The 22,061-nt window shown below is 37.7% G+C and overlaps 1 protein-coding gene across 2 annotated transcripts in view; it reads right to left on the bottom strand.

The window, feature by feature from the left end:
- MET (MET proto-oncogene, receptor tyrosine kinase) overlaps positions 1–22,061 on the bottom strand; it is a 117,160-nt gene that overhangs the window by 78,907 nt on the left and 16,192 nt on the right. Inside the window, exons 2-3 of one of the 2 annotated variants that reach the window (XM_005550578.5) lie at positions 14,469–14,518; positions 9,953–11,166 (exon numbers count right to left, since the gene is read on the bottom strand). In XM_005550578.5, the coding sequence (XP_005550635.4) occupies positions 9,953–11,166; positions 14,469–14,511 (1,257 nt within the window). In that variant the 5' untranslated portion in view covers positions 14,512–14,518. The remainder of the gene's footprint in view (positions 1–9,952; positions 11,167–14,468; positions 14,519–22,061) is intronic. The other variant, XM_074035829.1, reaches the window with a different exon arrangement.

Genomic DNA, 22,061 nt, shown 5'->3' with positions numbered 1-22,061 from the left:
CTGTAATTACAGCCTTCAGGAAGGGGCAAGCCGGTGACCTCTCTGACTTGTAGGCACAGGAATAAGCCCTGAAGCCTCCTATTCCCTTGGAAAAAACCCCTTCTTTCTTGGCCAAGCAAAAATATAAAAAATGAACACAAAGAAAGGTGAATGTTTCTTTTGATGCCTCACACATCTTTTTACACCTGCATTTCAAATCTTCCTCGTCTGTAGAGATGACTAAAACGATACTGCATATGATTCAGTCACACTTCAGCAATTCAGATGGTCTCTGTTTATTGTGTGAACACATAGATTTCTTTTGAGAATCCAAGTTTTTATATCAAATAAAATCAACACTATTGTTTATGATTTGCAAAGCATATGCTTAGGTACAAAGAAGCATGACAAAGTGCCTGCCCTACAAGACACAAACTTATTTAGATATTTGCATGATTAAATATATATAGATGAACTACTTAACATGAAAGAGAAAGGCAAAATGTCTCTGTAGGTAAAGACGAAGGCATTGCCTGTAAACCGGAACAATATAAAGACGGCACTGACTGGAGAGCACTCATTTGTACTTTCATAGGTGCTCATGATATCCTTGTGAGCACTTGTCTCTCCTTTGGCCCTCCATGCACATGATTCTCATGAGAAGGAAATGGTCTAAAAATGGATGCAATTGTGCAGAGTACAGTGCACAGAGGCAGAAAGACAATGTGACTTGGGATCACTTCAGCATCACATTCCCTTGAGTTCTATTAACGTTTGTAATTTTGATAGTTTCAAAAGTGCTTATTTCGTGTGTTCTCAGATTCTTATGTTTCTCTTGGTCATAAAACTTATTGGTAATAGGGCAATCCCTTCCTCCCCCAAGAAGAACATGTTCTTCTGACAAATAGGGTACCAAGTGTTGGCCATAGAAGGAAGAAGAGGGAAACAAGGAAGAAACAACTTGGCTTATGTAAGAAATAGTGATTTTCAAAGAAGCTGATTAAGGTGACAGGCCAGGAAAGGCAGTGACTGTGAGCATGATTTAAAGTATATTCTTAGCTTCCAGTAATCTACATATTATTTTCTTCATATGAAGAAGAACCACATAATAAAAAGTAACTTAATTCATTTAGAAATCAAAAGAATGTTTAAACACATTTACAGTTGTTTATTTTAAGGCAGGAAATGTTTTAAGAAGTTACATTCTCCAGCATCATACTACTTCTTGCGATGTTATTCTAAGTGTAAGATAGTATGCACTCATGACCGCAAACCACTTAAGAAAGCTGATTGAAGGTAGCAGCTTGTAGTTAAGATGTAAAGCTTGCGAAACAAGTAATGACTATTAGTTTATATATTTGCACATGTACTAAAGACATATTGCTTTCTTTTCTAAAGTTTTAATCTTCATGTAAAAGTTAGCTCTCACCTCCTCAGGACAGCCTTTTGTGACTCAACTACCAAATTTAGATATTCCCTCTCATTTGCATTCACAGATGTTTATTTCCCTCACAGCATATTTCATAAATTATCAAGATGTATTTGTTCATTGGTGTGACTGAATGTTTACTGTTATCTTCACTAGTCTATCTGCTTGTTGAAGACAGGTACAGTCTAGCTCATTCTCCACTGTAATACTATCAGGTTTAGAGACTAAATAAATATCTGTTGAATTTCTGGTTGAATCTTGGTTACATGAATTAATCCTTTCCTCTGTCTCCTGCTGAAAACAATGATTACAAGGTTTTGGCCCTTTTATGCACTAAATAAAATGGTTAGGCTTCTAGCACTTGTCTTAAACTAATAAGATAAAAGAACAAGCAGGTAATGTAATTAGCTTAAGATAAATGGAAAATATTGCACAGTTTATTGTCAAGATATTTTTTAGAGATATTCGTTTTCGCTATTGACTGCTACTGCATTAGTGCTTGTAATCTTCTTAGTGCATTAGCACTAAACACTATTGATTCACTCAGAGCTAACAGACCAATTTAATCTGTGCATTTTCCCCATTTCCTGAGCATGACTTCACCTATAGTTTGGTTAGTAGACTGGTTGCTAGATGCAAGTGTTAATCGGACATTTTAAATTTAAAGCATTGTTAGAAAATTTAATATCATACAAATTTACTTTTTGGATACACAGACATAAATTCTAGCTAATCATGAATAACTGTATGTTTTGAGATGATGATTCAGCAAACTTAATTTTTATAAAATCAGCCCTAGAAGAGAATGGTTTGCAAATCAAAACTAACCTTAATTCACTCCTTTTACCTGGGGCACGATTTGAAGTATCATCTACCATTTTAATGTCCTCTGACTGATGAACATTTTGGTGATTTACCCAAAAAAGACAAATGAAGTCACACTTTCCTCTGAATTCACAATTTTTTTTTGCTTGTGTTATAGTTATACTGTTCATAAATCATTTTTCCCCATTTGTGATCACCAAGAATGGTTAAAACAAAGCTTTAGTCTAAATTAGCATACAATTGCTAGACATTTTTCTTTCCTCTTGTGGGGAGACTGGAAAATATTTTTGAAGTATATATGGGTAGCTACACTTTGTCTGCTCCAACATTAGCCTAGGTCTAGGGTGAGGTGCAGTAAGCTGCTTCCCAAGGCAGAGTAAGGCTTTTAGAATAGGAAGTCAACATGGCTCAGCAAGTAATTCACATGCAAATGAACCTGCCTGGAACATTTTAGTTGGAAAAAAAGATGTAATTAGCAGACTGGAATGTATCCAGGATCCTAGATTCGGTTACCACATACACTATTTAAAAAAAAAAATTAAGGGAAGGAGTTTTAATGACTTCAGGAGTAGCTGAGCCCTTGGTTTCATTTTCCTGGTAACGAGCACTTTACAGTCCTCCCTGGACGCTGGAGATGTGACTTAGGGCACATATCTGGGCTCTGAATCATTGTGAACTCCGTGTGCCCACTGAATCAGTATCTGTGCCAACCCATGAATAAGCAGTGGCAGAAATTCCTGGAGGGTCTTCTATCCAAATTCTGACAGGTCCTCATTTTTCTTATTAGACTGAGGAGATAAGAACATAGGGTGGGATGGCCACTGATAAGGCAGAAGTCTGAAGTAAGGATGTAATACCCAAAATGTGAAACAGTATTCAGAGTAAAAAATCCATTATTACTCAAGGAGGTTCATATCCTTATCAATGCAGCATCCCACATGCTTCCAGAAATCTCTAATCATGTTTATGTCAATGAAAATATCATGTATCAGAGTTGTGAATTCAAGGTTTTTAATTAACATTTGGACTTTACAAAAAATCAACTTCAAGATTTATTTCATTTTGTACAAACCCCTTCCTGTTTGCGACACCAGTTTTATCAGGTGAATCTCCGTGTAGAAATCAACTACCTAAATAAGACATAGGTTATAATGCCACCTGTTTGAAAGGACATTAAGAAGAATGTCAAATTAATTTAAAATGCATGTGGCATAGTTAACGCTTCATTCCCCACACAAGTGAGAGATATTATCAATCATATCATGAATTAATATAACCCATGGTAAAACCTACCCACAGTTTTGGTGACAGTTTCAGCATTGTGTTCTCTTGCTATTAGGTTATAAAAACATCATGCATTTGCTTTTTCATCTTTTCTGGGGTAGAAAGGCCTGTGAATGAGCCACGTAATGGTTTAAAGAGTGGTAGCAAGAGGAAGGGAAAAAGCAAAAGGAATTAGTGGTTCATTTTGTAACATGTTTTCTAACACCCCCAGGGTGTGCCCAGTGATCTTAGGGGGCATTACAAAATTCTGGAAAGAAACTAATTTTAAATTTCTTTTAATAAAATAATGCAATATGCCACTTTTCGTGGAATGAGTAGCATGGATAATTAAAATAAAGAAGTTAGGAAGCAGTGACTGCCTGAGCCTAGGAGAGGATGAAGTAGTGTCTAGAGAAGAAAAATAAATGAAGTGTAAAATTAATGACCTTTTACTTACGTTTTTTAAAAAGTACATGGAATCTTTATACCTCAAGGATTTTCTTTCTTGCAAGATTTTGCTTTCATAGCTATTACATTTGACATATGGCCAAGATATTTAATATTTAGGTTTGGAAGACTGTCTAATATTAAGAATGAAGAATCCTTAGCAACATTTTTCATATTGGATAACATTTTCTCATTTTTGAACACAATAAGTAAAAAACTCTATAATCTGACTTCACATTTTTCATCCCTAATACAAAATACATTCTCTTGAGAGTGCTAGATTGTTTAAATAAGGCATGCCAAACCAGTATAATTACAGGGATGTTATTTGTAACATTGACTCCACATTCACAGTTCAAGTGGTGTGGGAGATTATAGATATATGGCCTATAAAAGTTATAAATCTTTGTTTATTTTATTAAATATTATGAGACATGCCCTGAGGATGACAGATCAATAACGGTCCTTGTGGTTTCCTGATGGAAGGCTGCAATTATTTTCTTCCATTACAACTTAAATGTAACTCAATTTTACTCATCTATCATCTTTATAATCATACTAAAGAAACATCACTGTATGTTTATTTTTCTGCCTATTCCTATTATTCCTTGTTTGCATCTTGTTTTAATTTTTGTCCTCCTTTAAAGCTGTTCTAATCACTTCGCTTTCTTCCTTTGATGGCTCTGAGTAGTGACTCTTTAACTTTGGCATTCTGTGAAACGGAGATGGAAAATTACTACCTTAAGTTTCCTTTATTTTGGGAAGCAGTTGGCTACTCTTTGAATTTGAGTATAAATGATGTTTAAAAACAAGGAAGCCCAATACAAACAACCTATGAGGTTCACTTTTTCTAAAACTGCATTATCTGCAAATTCTTGAATGCAAGATATGACAAAGTACATAAGAGTAATATCTTATGTCATGCATACTTAGGATTGAAAGTGAGAGGAAGGAGAACAAATTATACCTTCGAACTTGACTATAGTAAAGTTTTGATTCAATTGTCTTTCTCCCCATCCTCTGCCCCCTCAAACTACCACTGCTCCTCACCCCATCTTTTTTTTGGAACTATTAAATCTTAAGAACAACATAACACAAATTAAGCATTATGGAGGCAGGTAACTCATAACAGAGAGGGAAGTGAAAGACACTTGTAAACAATAGAACCAGAAAGTGCCTCTTCCAGAAAATAATCCAATCATTTGAATTTGCCTTTCTTTACGCAAGTAATCCTTACAATAATAGCTGCTATTTATTTTGTGCCAAGGACCAAGTTGGGACCTTTTACAGATATTATTAATATACCTGTCCACACAATAGTCCTGCATGCAAGATGATGGGTTCAGAGTTTAAATAATGCTCTCATGGCCATCCAGGTAGAAAATGGTGGAGTTCGGATTTGAACCCATATCTCTGACTTCAGTCTCTTTCCATTAGTCCATGCTGTCTCCGAAAGGGCTAAATTTATAGTCATCTTATTGTGCCACGTACGTCATATATATTATCCCAAATTTTCACAAAACCCTGTGAGGTACATATTGTTATCTGCATGTTACCAATGAGACTCAGCCTCCAAGAAGTTAGGTAATGCGGCAGAAGTCACATGGCTGGTATGCAGTAAACCAGGACTTCCACCCAGGTGTGTCTGGCACCAAAGGCTTTTCCCCTTCACTTGATCCAACTTTGATCTTTAAGGTCGTCAAGATGTTGGTGAAAATATTTGCTACAAGTCTTTCAAATGCTTACCTATAGAGCAAAACTTTGATAATAGAACTGCAAGAAAAGCAGTCTTGTGTATTAACTGTATTTTCTGAAAGGTGAGCGTTATTTCAAGAACCCTTTTCCAATTTCAACTTTGATTAAATTTTTTTCCAGAATATACTATTTCACTTGTTTTAATAAATATTCTATAACTTAGGGAACAGAACCTTTGCTGATTTGGGGATTTAAAAAATTCTCTTATTCTGTATCGATTCTCATTTGTAGGAGATTGGGCCAATGTGTACTGATTCTCGTTTTTTTCCTGAAATTGTCACATTAATCAATCCCTTATAGGTAAGAGACTGTTAGAGATTCCACAGTCTTAAAATTAAATTCCACTTAATTTTAAGCAAGTTAATGAAATTTTTGCTACTGCTTATCCTCAAATAGAGATGAAGGTTTTTTCTCCCTACATATGGGTCTTTACAAAGGTTCCATTCATATTATGGGACAATTTTCTCAATTATTTTATTTTGAATAATAATGTGCTATTTAGGGAATATGCATTAGCCTAAAACAACTTCAATCAATACTAATTTAGGATGCTTACAGAGGTTGATTGACGAATGGGTAAAGGAGAAGGTAAAGATACTTAAACAGATTTAGTAATTATTTGTGGGTGTATAATCTCACAGTACTCAATGTTGGAAGTCACTGTAAACAAATTCTTTTTTTTTTTTTTTTTTTTTTTTTTTTTTTTTTTTTTTTGAGACGGAGTCTCGCTCTGTCACCCAGGCTGGAGTGCAGTGGCCGGATCTCAGCTCACTGCAAGCTCCGCCTCCCGGGTTCACGCCATTCTCCTGCCTCAGCCTCCCGAGTAGCTGGGACTACAGGCGCCTGCCACCTCGCCCGGCTAAGTTTTTGTATTTTTAGTAGAGACGGGGTTTCACTGTGTTACCCAGGATGGTCTCGATCTCCTGACCTTGTGATCCGCCCGTCTCGGCCTCCCAAAGTGCTGGGATTACAGGCTTGAGCCACCGCGCCCGGCCAACAAATTCTTTAGAAACACTTTCAAAAGCAACATAAGAAACAGACACATTGTGAGGATCAAGAATATATTCTTATAGAACAACTGATAGAGTCAACAACATTGGTATTCTATAAGTGGGCACTTGTGGCTTGGGATAAGTTTCCAGAAACAGCATCATATGTGGAGACAAAGAGTTCTGAAGCACAAATAGCTTATGGGTGAAGATGATGAGCACTGGGAATTATCAGATGACTCAGAGGGCTTTTGTGATGTCATCAATATGAGAAGATGCATGTGAAGAGTCTGCATAGACATATTTCATGAAATGTGAGACCGGGAAAAGCAACATAATATGTGATCCTAAATAAGCAAGTCAGGCCTGGTACACCTGCCGGACCCCTAAAATGTAAAACGCCCTTCCCTGGAACTCCCATTATCTGATCTTGTGATAGAAACACTATTTGCACATGGAGGAGAGCTCAAGGAGTGCCAGGAAATCCCTCTTTCAGCAATGTGTCAACACTGAGGACTGGGCAGAAGCATAAGCGGAAAGTTACAGCTGCAGCTTTCTTAACCTTGTCCGCAAGAGTCCCTTTATAAATGTATTAGAGATGTTAATAACAAAACTACAATATGTGTGTCTTTTCACCAAACTTGATGCCAAAGTAAAAACTCAGTTCCAAGAAATTATTAAAAGGGTCACCTGATTTCTGGCCAAGTAAATCTGCCAAGACAAAATGGAGTCATCTTATTGCTTGAGAATCCTGCTAAACAGCTTTGATCTTGTAATCATTTTGTTTTTTTGTGTGTGATGAATGACTCTAGGTGCCTTCATTTTGGCATTAAGCTAGGAAATGATTATATGCTCATTATTGGAACAATCTGAGGTCTGGATGGGTTATACGAAGAGAGAGAATATGTGTAGTCTCAGTCTCAGAAGAAGTTTGATCTTTGTAACCAGAGAAGATAAACAGGCAAATAAATAGAGGAGGTTTGAAGGTATTTGTCTATGGAATTTGGCCAGTGTAAAAGTTGGCTTCCTTTGTAAGAAGACTATGTTGGCAAGTTCCATCTTGTTTCCCGCAAGAATTTTTGTGATGGGAGTGATAATGGTTTCAGGTGTGGCTAGTGCATTTTGGGAATTTTTCCTGGGCAATAAAACTGACCTGAATTTCATTGGATAATCCCATCTCTTTGTGTCCCTTGAAACACTAAAAAAGTCAAAGGGGTAGGATAAAATGCAGATATGTTTTGAGAATTTCTAGAATTGATAAGTATTTTTACATCTAAGGATTGAAATGTACAAAATTTTAAAAATGAGATATCAATATACCTTTATGAATTCTCTTTTTAATTTTCTTCTTGCCCTACCCCTCTTTTTAATTTTTAACAAAGAAAGATTTAAATAGCAAATTCATGTGCTCTAGGAGCCCTGGAGGAATTCCTAATAGACTCTTTTAAAACTTGTGTCTCAGAATGAACTTACTGGGTGCAGAAAAATATCTTCTCTGTAATGTTATTAACATTATATTTTTATTTCCTAATCCCAGGTTTCTGAAAATCATTTTGTTTCCTTTCATTCTTTTGTAGTTTCTACTAAAGAAAAGGGGGGCTTCATGAGGAATTCTATTGCTTCTTTGCAACATATATTAAATGTATGCAGGGGGAAATAAGTCTTAGTTGGAATGTATGTGCATGTATTTTATGTATATTCATAGACTTTGGAAGAGAGAGGAAGGAAGTTTTGTTTTTAGTTCACCAAAAGATGAACTGACTTTCTTGGAAGTATTTTCCTAGCATCATAAAAAGTTAACTACAGTTTCCATCTAGAGAAGTGTCCCAGACATTTCAGCAAAAGTCAACCAATTGTTTCTGAATTAATATGCCCTTACCCCTCAGCAAGTTAAATACTTTATGCTATTGAGGACATGTTTAATGTTCTTCCTGATTGCAATTATAACCTTTATATCTTATATTGAAAACTGCTAAAGTAAGTGAAACATACCATGCCAAAGTCAAACTGTCTTTAGAAAAGCTATAGTATTTGTTCATTCGATTATGGTCATAGAAGAAACTCAAAGCCACAACAAACACTCAGACCAGGTGATCAACTGACTAGCAAGATAAATTCTCCAGGTATAGCTGGTAGCTGTTACTATACTTAAATCACAGCACCATGAATATCTCTAACAGCTTCTATGAAAATACCATTTCATATACGTATAAATAATCATCAACCAAAATATTTATGTTTATAAATGTCAAATACCAACCAGGTAAAGTGCCAAGCTAGAACTTGGTAGACACAAGTCTTTTCCAGAAGGAAGTCCATGATTAAAGTCAAGCTCTAAAGGAAGGACTTGGGAGCAAACATCTCCTCTCTACTCTTACAGGTTGTTTAGAGAAGTATACTAGCTCATTTAAAAATGTTTTATTTACCAGCATTTCAGAAGAGAATTTTTTTTTTTTTTTTTTTTTTTTTGAGACGGAGTCTTGCTCTTTTGCCCAGGCTGGAGTGCAGTGGCTGGATCTCAGCTCACTGCAAGCTCCGCCTCCCGGGTTCACGCCATTCTCCCGCCTCAGCCTCCTGAGTAGCTGGGACTACAGGCGCCCGCCACCTTGCCCGGCTAGTTTTTTGTATTTTTTTAGTAGAGATGGGGTTTCACCGTGTTAGCCAGGATGGTCTCGATCTCCTGACCTCGTGATCCACCCATCTCGGCCTCCCAAAGTGCTGGGATTACAGGCGTGAGCCACCGCGCCCGGCCCAGAAGAGATTTTTTAAAGTTAAGTTCCTTTAAATAATGTCAAGAATACAGATTAATCATTTGTGTATCAGTGAGAGAATATAATCTCATAAGGAACAATTATTTAAGGTGTACAAATTAGCTTGAGCATCTTGTAAATGTTGCAGAGATTATATAGAAATGTCAATAATTATGTTTTATGGGAATTGCTGTTGTGATAAAATCTGCGTAAATCTGATCAGAACTACAAAATCTTATATGGGAAATAACTTTAATATAATCTGAAGTGTCACGAGCACACAAATCTGAATTGTAAAAATATTTTCTCTTTTAGTTACCATATTACATTTTAAAGATACCATTTTAGGTGTAAATGAAGATTCAATTTCTAAATTTTCTTGGAAAAAATCTGCAACTATTTTGGATAAATACCATTTACCAAGCACAAAAGAAGTCCTGGATATTCATTTTGAGACTGATACTTATTTCTAATTTACACCTCACAGTATGTAAGTGGGGACTGATGTGACTTACCCTATTAAAACAGTGCTCATGATTGGGTCCATAAAAATGCTGGAGACATCTCACATTGTTTTTGTTGACGATCTTGTTGAAGAAGTCGTTGACATATTTGATAGGGAATGCACACATTGCAGATCGATCCATTGGTTCGGCAGAATCTGGCTTGCTTTGTGCGAACACCCCAAAGAGAATGTCATCATTCAGGCTGGCTCCTATTTGTCTAGCAAGCTGGGCCCCGGGCTTGCTGACATATGCAGCCTGAAGGATATTAAACACTTCCTTCTTTGTGGATCTCTTTTTTCTCTTTTCTGTGAGAATACACTCTAGAGGCATTTCCATGTAGGAGTGCAATCCAGAGTTTAAGGAACAGAACCTGATTATTCTTGTGTGAAAAGTCTGAGCATTTAGAGTTTCCCTTTGGACCGTCAAGAAGTAAATAAAATTGTTGCTTTCAAAAGCATGGATGTACTTAATGGGGTAAGAATCTCTGAACTCAGGTAAAACATCAATGTAGGACTGGTCCGTCAAAAACATAAAACCATCTTTCGTTTCCTTTAGCCTTCTCACTGATATCGAATGCAACGGATGATGTGGGAAATAAGAAGAATTTATGGTATTGCCTACAAAGAAGTTGATGAACCGGTCCTTTACAGATGAAAGGACTTTGGCTCCCAGGGCGCTCACCACACAGTCAGGGCACTGGTTGGGCTCTTCTATCTGTGGGGAGAATATGCAGTGAACCTCCGACTGTATGTCAGCAGTATGATTATGGGGAAAGACATGTCGCTGGCAGGTCCCTCTGTTGACGCTGCCACAGCTAATGAGTTGATCATCATAGTAGGTGTCGACAACCAGAGCCATGTTGATGTTATCTTTCCAAACGCCTCCTGATAAATTGGCTTTGCTGCTGCAGTCCTGACACGGGAAACAATCTGGGTGTTCCAGCACAGGCCCGGTCTTGTACTCAGCAACCTTCTGAAGGTCTTCCTCATTTAAAACATAAATGTAGTTGGTGGCACCGAGGAAAATGTGATGCTCATGTAGAATGACATTCTGGATGGCTGTTTCCGCGGTGAAGTTGGGAAGCTGATACTTCATATTCACATTCATCTCGGACTTTGCTAGTGCCTCTTTACACTCCCCATTGCTCCTCTGCACCAAGGTAAACAGGAGCACGAGGATGCCAGGTACAAGCACAGCGGGGGCCTTCATTGTGAGAGGTTTATCTGCCAAAACAGGTTCAAGGCGAGAGCAGTTCAGTTGTCAGAAACGAAGAGAAAACTGAAAGACCTATACCATTTAAATGACCAGAAATAAAGCTTCCCAACTGGACTTTTACATAGAAGGAAAACAAAAACTCTAGCCAGTTTCACATAAAGATGCATTGTGCGGTTGGACATGACTCCACATAGCTTAATTTTAGAACTCAAGCCATGAACGAATAATTTTAGAGAACCATTGAGATGCAAACAATGTTCTGTATTAAGGCTGATACAGTAACTAAGTTAGACTCATTCAGCAATGAAAGAAAAAACATAGCAACTTTCTTTCTTAACCCCTTGCTGGTTGTTTAATGTGGTTTAATAACTGTGGCTAATGACTAGGTTGATATTTAAAGTTTCTCTGTTAGTCAAGTAAAGGAACTGCGGTTCGGATTCATTTATTCTAGAAATCACAGCAGGCATTGTTTTCTTGGGAGCATGTAGAATTACTAGGCTAAATTTAGCTTCCTTTTGGAAGAAAACAATCATAAATTCTAGAAGCAATATGATCACATGCTGTTTATAGGATTTTGTGTGGAGAGGAATGGTTTGATTATAATTTGGCTACAGTTAACCTATTGTTTTAGACAGACAAATGTTTAATGTAGGATCACTGGGAACTGAAAAACAGCAGGCTGAAAATGTATAAAATAAAACATAATCTTCAGAACTAAAGTCCTAGAACTACTTCTCAGGGAAAAACAACATATTGTTCATTACCAAGTCAAAAAGCTATTTAGTAAAAAGTACATTATTTTAACATTTCATTGTATGCATATAGACAGTATTTCTATGAGGAAACATGAATGGGCTTGTTATTCAGTTTTTAAAACTTAAGGTGCACAAGTTATGAACATTGTGAGTTCTCCTTATAATAATTACAGGCAAGGTAGTAGGTTGGAAAGGAGAGGCCTTAGAATGAGTATAAACTAAATAGGTATGACTTTTTAAAAATAGCATAATTCTGATAGTAGAGGGGGAGCCTCTAAAAAACATACTAGGCATTATGACTGTGCCAAAGACTACAGACTAAGACTGTGCCTAGATCTACAAAAACCACATCAGAAATCGCTGAGCAGCCGGTATGTGCAGGGCTCTGTGCTTGCACTATGGGAAATGGGACATAGCCGCTGCCCTTCAGTGAAGCTGCAATGTGGCTGAGTGATAACCCATATATGCTGATTATTGAGGCACTGTCCATGGCATTACAGTACCCTGCATAGCACAAACCAAAAGCTACAAGCATCAAGGGAAAAAAATCACAGCCCGTACTTAGGATTATTATGATCGTGAGAAACAGAGACAAATTCACTATGTTGTGAGGTCCAGGAGAGCAAGGACAAAGTTTGTTTGGCTCATCATTGTATCCCAAGTACCTGGTACAGAGCCTGAGATGCAGAAGGTGTTAAACGAATAGATACTGAATAGATGATGAATAAAAATTAAGCCACAAATTCGAAGTTACGTAACGGTTAAGGGTAGTAGACAAAATTTGCATCCAAAACTTTTTGACTCCAAATCAAAAATAATTTTACCCTACTAATAGTCTAAGAATTGGGGACTTTAAGAGGTGATCGATAATCATTAGGGAATTTTGAGCTAGAGAGTGATACAATGAAGGTTTTACTCTAGGAAGATTGATCTGGAGTCAGGGTGGCCTAGAACAGAGAGAACCTGGCAATGGAAAGACCAGTTGACAGGCTATTTTTATATCCCACAATGAGGTAACAGGGGCCAGAACAAATATGGTAGCCTCAAGGATAGAAGAAATGAATAAGGGACATGTTTGAGTAAGTAGGATTTGATACCCTAATGTATCAAACACAGTGCAAAACAGAAAGCAAAGACAAACAAAGATGATTAGTAGTTATCTTGGAAAAGTAGAACAAGTTAAAAAACTAGGATAGACTACACTGGGAAGTTAGGCTGAATATATGGGAATGGTAGATTGGTTTTAACAACATTGAGTCGGATGTGCTGCTGGGAAATGAGTGCATGTTCTCCTATGACTACTAGGTTTTACATTATTCACCAGGAAACAGGTGCCTGGAACAAGTGAAGAATGAAAACTCTGAGCAGACAGAGCATTAGTGCCAAAGAACAGAGGTGGAAATGAGAAGGATTCTGAGAAGCCTGCCTTAACTGGGAAAGTGGCATGATCAGTCTTGGATGAAACAATATCTGTCTTAAGTGAGACACATGAGTGTCAGGTATTTGCCACTGCTGCACTAGAAGGAATAACAATTTAGAACTTGATTGGCTGAGTAACAGAGACTCCACTTGGACTAGAAATAAACTTTGCACATTATCTGCATAGAGGTGATGGTTAAAACCAAGAATGGGTCTGTTCATGAACAGACTAGATGAAAGAAGAGAAGGCAAATGACCTAAATCTTCGGGGATAGGCACAGTAGAGAAATCTGTGGAGGAGTCAAGGAAGGTTAAGGTCAGTGAGGCATCAACAGAGCAAATACTGCACTGTGTCACAAAAGCCAGGCGAGGGTCTCAAGAAGGAGGACGTTGGTCCACATGGAACCTCTTTGTTGATCTTCAAGGCAGTAGTTTCTATAGCAGTGTCAGATGTTAGACTGAGGGAATGGGTGATGAAGAAGTAGAATGTTTGTCAAAGGGAAGACAAGCAGAAAGCAGTAACAGGGTGAAAAGGAGTTTATTCTTAAATCGTGGGAAAGACATATGATTATTGGCAGGACCCCCCCTTTCTTCTACCAACATTTATTGGATGTCTACAAAGACATGATGCCTTTCCCTGGGAAGCTCAAGTCACTTGATGGAGGCAGTGGGTTAACGGTTATCAGAATGCAGAGGAAGGGAGACCAACTCCACTGGAAATGATGCTAGAACTGAGTCTCAAAGGAGGATAAAGAATGAAGAATCCTGGCTGGGCACAGTGGCTCATGCCTGTAATCCTAGCACTTTGGGAGGCTGAGATGGGCAGATCACTTGAGGTCAGGAGTTTGAACCCAGCCTGACCAACACGGTGAGACCCCATCTTTACTACAAAAAAATTAGCTGGGTGTGGTGGTAGGTGCCTGTAATCCTAGCTACTTGGGAGGCTGAGGCAGGAGAATTGCTTGAACTCGGGAAGCGGAGATTGTAGTGAGCCAAAATCATGTCATTGGGGGTACAGGCTATGAAGGGATAAGCAGAGCTAGAGAACTGTAGTTGGACCAGAGGAAAAGATGAAGCCTCAGTAAGGCAAAGCCATGTAATAATAAAAATAACAAGAACATATACTGAGTGCTTACCATGTGCGAGGCATTCTGCTAAACCCTTTGATTTACTCTTCATCAACACCCTGTGAAGAAGGAAGTATTATTATCCTTCTCTTCTAGATAAGCAAACTTGCTAAAATCACACAGTTAGAGCCAGGCTTCAATTCCACGTCTGCCTAAAGAGAACCCATTCATGCTCTTAAGTGCTTCACTATACCGAAGCAGCTTCCCAAGCGAGGCGGGAGCATGCACTAGAACAGAAGTCAGACAATCAGACCTCTGATTCCAGCCCTTTCCCTCTCTAGCTGTGTGACTCCAGGCAATCATCCACCTCTGAGTCCCAGGGTCGGATATTCTCACATGACCATTTTAAGGATCAAAAAGAGATCTCATCTCTGAAAGCACTTTGATCAATAAAGAGTACATATAAATGCTTGCTATTTTATCTGTAATTCTCATTGTTTTGCAATGTACTAGCAAATTTTTGGTGCTGGTAGAGGGAATAACAAGGAATAGAAGAAAAGGATTAGGGACAAATTGTTCTACTAGAGGGCAAATACAAACTGTAAACCAAACGGCAAATACATATCTAAACCATCTAGAGCATAATGGGGAAAATAAATATTATGTGAAAAGTTAACTGCACTTATCAATATGGTATCAGTGTATCTAACAAAATTGAGCCTAATAAATAATTTATTGCTGTATTTTCTGTAGAAATGATAATGAAAGAAAGGAAACAAATGAATTATTATTGCCAAAAGGGAGAAAAGTATTATAACCAATTTGCATGTTAGTTGATGCCCATTAACGCAGTGTGAAGTGTGAATGTCGTTTTTTCGTCTAGGTTTTTTGAAGAAGGCTGCAAAATAATCTGTAATCCTAGCACTTTGGGAGGCACAGGTGGGCAGATCATGTGGTCAGAAGATCACGACCATCCTGGTCAATATGGTGAAACCCTGTCTCTACTAAAAGTACAAAAACTAACTGGGCATGGTGCGTGTGCCTGTAATCCCAGCTACTTGGGAGGCTGAGGCAGTCCAGGGAGTTTGAGGTTGCAGTGAGTTGAGATTGCGCCACTGCACTCCAGCCTGGTGACAGAGCAAGACTCCGTCAAAAAAAAAAAAAAAAAAAAAGAGATATTGTATTAAATTACGTTTTTAAAATAAGATTCCTATCTTAAGGTTGGCACATAAATCACACACTGTATTGTGGACAAGAATCCAAGAAAATGTACACATGTAGAAATCGGCTTTGTGTTATTTCATTTGATGAGATGGAAAATCAGTGGGGAAGGAGAATATATTTTCTATTTAAAGAAAAACCATTGCAGAACACAGTTGGAGTTAGTACCTTAGTCTCCTACACCTTCTTTACATTATCTGTTACCATATGGTGATGCCATTTTTCAAGTGAATACATCAAAAAAAGGTTAACTTTTTAAATTAAAGAAAACAATGTCGACGATAGAAATTTTAATTACAATAGAAGTTTCTGTTCAAACCTCAGATAATGAGAAAATGTAATCACCGAAAATGCCCCATTTCCTTGATCATTCCCATTAATAAAGGCCCGTCCCCATTAACAAAGGTGTATGTTGGTCAGATCGGATCTTTTCTGGGAAATGTTTTGTGTCCTTGCTAAGGAAAGGAGGGAGACCTTTTAGACGTATTTGGTGCTGAGCTGGGCACTAAGATGATAACTGCTAGTTAAATGAGTGACAGCTGAGAGGCCAAGTGCACAGGCACTGGGCCAGATTTTAGGGTTTGAATCCATTCACTGTCTATGTTACCTTAGGCAAATAGGTCTAAGCCTCTATTAAAATATGGGCAGGATTATAGCACCTACCTCACTTTTGAGACTTATTCTAAGGATTCAATGAGTTAATGCATGTAGAACACTGCACGGCACGTAGTAGGTCAATGCATGTTCTCTATTGTTTGTACACGGCCCCTAACAAACACTTACAAGCATCTAAGTGTCAGATACTGTACAGAGTGCTGAAGATACAAAGATAAAACACTTTTGAAATGTCAATGAGCTCTCAGGCCAGTAGTGGAGATAGACAGATTATAGTTTAAACTCAATGTGGAAATGTCTACAGAGGCCCTTAAAGGACAACTTAACCAGGACAGAAAGTCACGTGGGCTTACCAACCAATCAATCATGGTGCTTTCCTCATAATGCATTCACAATTCTGAGGTCAAACAATGGAGAGGATCTAGTTTTAGTTGTGGCAGTGCAGCTAATTATTTGTATGACCCAAGCAAGTTACTCAACTTATTTGAAAATTATAGTGCTGAACCAGCTGTGTGCTGGCTCATGACAGCCTACTATGTGTATCTCTTCCCAATTTGTGTTTCAGTGACTTCATCTTGGTAGCCTGAAATAAGCCATGGGGGGTATATTGACACCATAGAAATTGGCAAACACTACAAATCAGGGCTTATTAAAGCCTGTAGGGGGATGGTTATTAAATATTTAATGGCATACTCCTGGGTGGAACTAAAGAACTTCAAAGTATTTTCCATTTCTAATAATTTTCAACTCTGAGATTATTCCCCTATGACTACATTTTACACCAATGCCATTGACTTGACATATATTGCTTTCACTTCCTCGTCTATATAACTTGCCAGATCTGGCTGTGTGAGCATTTTAATATTTATATTGGTAGTGAAATACTCCAGAAATACTTTCACTTTTCGTATATTTTTGCCCTGATACATTTATCCCCCCATGATGTGTCTGGATCAGGCTTTCAATATAGACTGTCTTTTCATTGTTTCTGTTATTTTTTCTTTCTGAAATAGTGCTAGCCATTTAACCAACTTTGAGTTCCTTGCTAAAAGGAACATGTAAAGATGATTCAAACGGACTGACTAATTCATTCTCTTAAAATGTGCACATATCAGGTGAAAGTGAATCACCTATAAAACATTTCTTTATTTCTTTTCAGATGAAAGTTAAGGTAATATCACTGGCAAAACATTTCCTGGCAGTGATCATCTCAATGGCACCTTGGCCACTAAACTATTGATATTTAGGAGTACTTCCTTTAAAGAAGATGGCTCTGTTATTAACAGCTACAAATATCAGTTCAGCCTGCCTTTAAAACCAGCGACTTGATCTGTCCACCATCTGCCCACCTCTAGTTTTCTCATTCAAGTAGCTTACATTGGTCTTTTCATTTCCCAGAAATCTAGCAATATATTTAAATCTCTAAGTATTCATTGAGCAACTGTCAACACTATCACTGTCCTCATCATAAAAACATTGCAGAGCCTACAAAAATGTATAGTGTATTCAAACACTGATTCCTCAGGAAAAAACCAACAGAGGCAATAGAATAACTTTTTTCTTGAGAGAGAGACTTTCTAAACCTTGACACAGGTAATTTTGCTTTCTTTAGGGATTAATTTTCTTAGCAGTCATAATTTGTAACTATGTAGATAGCACCTTATAGTACACAGATATGGTCAGTTCCATCATCTCTTCTAATCGTGATTATCTTATAAGGTAAGCATTATCCTGTGTTTCCAGATGACAAAACTAAGGTTCAAAGAGGAGAAAATATTAGCTGAAATCTAAACAAGCAATTCAGTTATTCTGAGTGTACTTCTAATTGTTTTAAAATGCATGATGCTTATTTGAATTGTTTTAAATTGTTTGCATTTCTTGGAAAAGATTTTTATTCCAAAGGCACAGTATTTTAATAAATACCTCTTTTCACCTTCCCAGAATCCACTGTCTCTTATACTGGCAACTCTTTTGAAAACTCTCCCTCTCCTATCTGCTGGGACTGTCAATCACATGGTCTATCTACATCTTTCAACACAGAATGAGTGTGCAAAGCAGGCTGGCCTTTCAATGAACTCTATTCTCTTGCCATGGAGCTTGGTCAGGGCTGAGTATGTGGCCAAAGCAAGGCCAAACAGAATCTCTTCGGGGATTTAATATGGATGCTGGGAGAGGGCCTCTTTCCTTCTGAGAGCATGAGCACTAAAGATGATTTTATCTTGGGATGTCTGATGCCCATCTTTGCCACTATGTGGAAAAAGCCAGCCTGAGCATGAAACTGACCCAAAAGGCCAGAGAGCCCAGACACGGAGGGAGGCAGACTCCTGATGTGATTGTTTGAGCATCTATATCCAGCCATGTCTTAAGCTAAGGGAAGCCAGTAAAATTTCTTCTTTTCTTGCTTATTTCTTTTTTTTAAAATAAGTTTAGTAATGATTCTTTTTATTCCTTGCACCTGAAAAAGTCCTAAACTAACAATGTCCAGTAGAAAATATTACAAACTTGAGTTTAACCACAAAGTCAAGTGCATAAAACCAACTTTATGTAAAATATTCAAGTAATTGGGACTTGAATAATTATTTTAAATATTTCACTTTGCATTTGGGAACATATCTATTAGTTAAGATTTCTGAGGTGGTATACTAGTTTTTTCTTATTATATAATTCCAAAATCTTCTACAATATTTACATAAGATAATCTCAAAATGGAAATAATGTATCTAAGTAAAGAGTTAAGATACAGAAACTGGAAAATATTTTAACATTGCTTTTAAGTGCAAGAAAGGGATTTATGATGATGGAATATGGCTGAAGCCCCATATTAAGGAAATTACAGTCATAAAAACAGCCATGGCTAAACTTCCAGGAATACTTGCCAGAGTGAAATCCTAAGGAAAAATCTTGACCCTGTCCACATTTATATTATGTTTATTAACTTTAAAAGTAGGCCTATTAAAATAAAGTTAAGATTCCAATAGAAGATTCCTGATGACATTTAAAATACTGTGTTTATAAACACTCACTGTTTATGAAGAATCATATTACATTGTATTATAAGATATTAATCAAGTATTTGGGAGCACCCAATGCATGCAATGTATCTGACTAGATACTAAGAGTTTCTTCCCTCAAAGAGTGTACAGTCCGTGGATTTGAAGATAACAGGATAAACTCTGAAATCTAAATTTGTAACCTAAATGGAAAAGTGGATAGATCTACTGGGCTGAAAGCAAATTGGTAAACATGCTTGACTGAATGTTTGATTCTTATGCCTAAAGACTTACAGTTAGTGTTACGATCATCAAAAGCGCTACATTGACTTTAAAAAGATAAAACAATAGGCTGTGTCAAAAATCCCTTCTATGGTAGCCAGACACTACCTTGACAATGGTTTCTAACAGTGAATAGAAGGGACAGGAGGAATCTTCAGAGTTTTTCAGCCCATTCAACTGCTCTTTGGCATAATCACATTTAAACACCCCAAAATATTCCGGAGACAAGGTGGAGTGTAGTGGAGAGAGTGTGGGCTTTACTGTCCGACAGACTTAAATGGGATGTGAATATGGCCTTTTTCGCTGACATGCCTTCTGATTTGAGTGTCAGTTTCTTACATTCAAAACATGGGGATAATCATATACATCTCATGGGTTGGCCATGAGAGTTGGAGATAAACTGTGAGAAACTGCATTCAGTTATGCAGCACACCCTAGCATTTAATAAATGTAGCTACTATGCTTATTATCCTAACTTGTGTTTCGGCCAGTTTCTGCCTGCCCTCAAAAAATGAGGAAGTTGGCACAGTCCCTTGGGTGAGACCACTCCAAATACCTGGTGACTGCTTCATCACTTTAGTCCTCTCATCCACAGTTTAAATAGTGTTATTTCTTCTTTTCCCACCCTTTAGCCATCTTGTGGTTTTCCTCTAACCTCGGTTCAAGTTCTTGAAGTCCTTCGAAAATTGCCCCCCAAGACAGAGGCCACAGTAACGGCCTCCCGTACTAAAGAAGTAAAAACAAATAGGAACCAGTATTTTAACTCTTTAAAAAAGAGTTAGCCCAGGCTGGGCATTGTGACTCACGCCTGCAATCCCAACACTTCTGGAGGCTGAGGCCGGACGATTGCTTGAGTTCAGGAGTTTGAGACCAGCCTGGGCAAACCCCAACTCTACAAAAAATAAAAAAATTAGCCAGGCATGGTGGCATGTGCCTATAGTCCCAGCTACTGCAGAGGCTGAGGTGGGAGGATCACTTGAGCCAAGGAGGTTGAGGCTGCAGTGAACCGTGATCACACCACTGTACTCCAGCCTGGATGACAGAGCCAGACTCTGCCTCAGGTAAAAAAAAAAAAAAAAAAAAAAAAAGAGTAAGCCCATATCCCAACTGAGATTTAGCAAGTAAAGATATAGGATGCTGAGTTAAATTTGAATTTCAGATAATTTGTTTAGTGTAAGTATGTCCCATAAATGTATTTTATATGACAATCCTAGTTGTCAGCAAATGGGGAAAAATAAGGGAACAATAATCTTTTTTACCCACAAAACTCAGATTAAAAAGATTTGGGCCAAACCTATTTATCTTTTGGGTTAGAATGTTTTTTAAGGTTTCTGTGGCATATATGTATTGCAAAACTGCATAGCATTTTTGGCTTTGCTTCTGTACAGCTAAATCATGCTTTAAAAGTTCCTGACAGGTGGTTTTAAGTGTCACATGAAGGTATAACTATATGAAAGGGAGTAAAGAAACTTTTTCCCCCCTACAGTTGTTCTGTATGTGGCAGCCTGTCATTTACATGAAATTTCTGAAACAGAAAAGGTATTCCCAGGTTGATTTACATGCTTTATTTATAATAAATGAGCTTATTAAAAAATTCGAATACAGGTGGCTACAGGAGATAAACAAGTTAAGCTTCGTACAGGAATGATGTGCATGTGTTATAATTAATGTTTCCAGGGGGTGCTCTAAACAGTTTCTTGGTTATTACACAAATGTTGTTTCTTTGACAGATAGTGCTTTTATTCAGATTCTTATCAGCTTTTGCATCCCCTCTTAGTCCTATAATCATTTAAAAAGTTGAAAATTGCTGCCTCTTAGCATAAGAAAAAGCCAATTGTAGGCCGGGCGCGGTGGCTCACGCCTGTAATCCCAGCACTTTGGGAGGCTGAGACGGGCGGATCACGAGGTCAGGAGATTGAGACCATCCTGGCTAACATGGTGAAACCCCGTCTCTACTAACAATACAAAAAAAAAAAAAAATTAGCGGATGTGGTGGCGGACGCCTGTAGTCCCAGCAACTCGGGAGGCTGAGCCAGGAGAATGGCGTGAACCCGGGAGGTGGAGCTTGCAGTGAGTCGAAGTTGCGCCACTGCACTCCAGCCTGGATGAAAGAGCCAGACTCCATCTCAAGAAAAAAAAAAAAAAGAATAAGCCAATTGTGCATTTTCTAGTTGTAACATATGATTGAGACCATTATCCAACTCTGATATGGCAAGAGTAAAGATAAAAAGAATAGAATGCCATTATATCCTCAAGATTATCCTTTATAAATTCATATTCTGTCAGCAAACATCTTTGTCCTTTTAAGAATGGTTGAAAGTACTCAACTTCTGGGAAAGAAGAATAAATGGACATTTGTTTTCACCATTGTGCATAATGTAAAAAATATTGTTCAGAAATTACGTTGAACTCTCAGAGCCCTAATTGACAGATGGGCTTTTGTCCCATTAATAAATTTTAGGTCAAACAAAAATGTTTCATTGCCATTGAAAGTGTGAAGGTTGAACTTCCCCAATGTAAAGAAAGTGCTAAAATGCATGAAAACCTATACAAG

Source organism: Macaca fascicularis, chromosome 3 (genome assembly GCF_037993035.2).
Source record: "Macaca fascicularis isolate 582-1 chromosome 3, T2T-MFA8v1.1".
Lineage (NCBI taxonomy): Eukaryota > Metazoa > Chordata > Mammalia > Primates > Cercopithecidae > Macaca > Macaca fascicularis.
The sequence above is the reverse complement of the archived record's forward strand: the minus strand, read 5'-3'. Positions and strand labels throughout refer to the sequence as shown.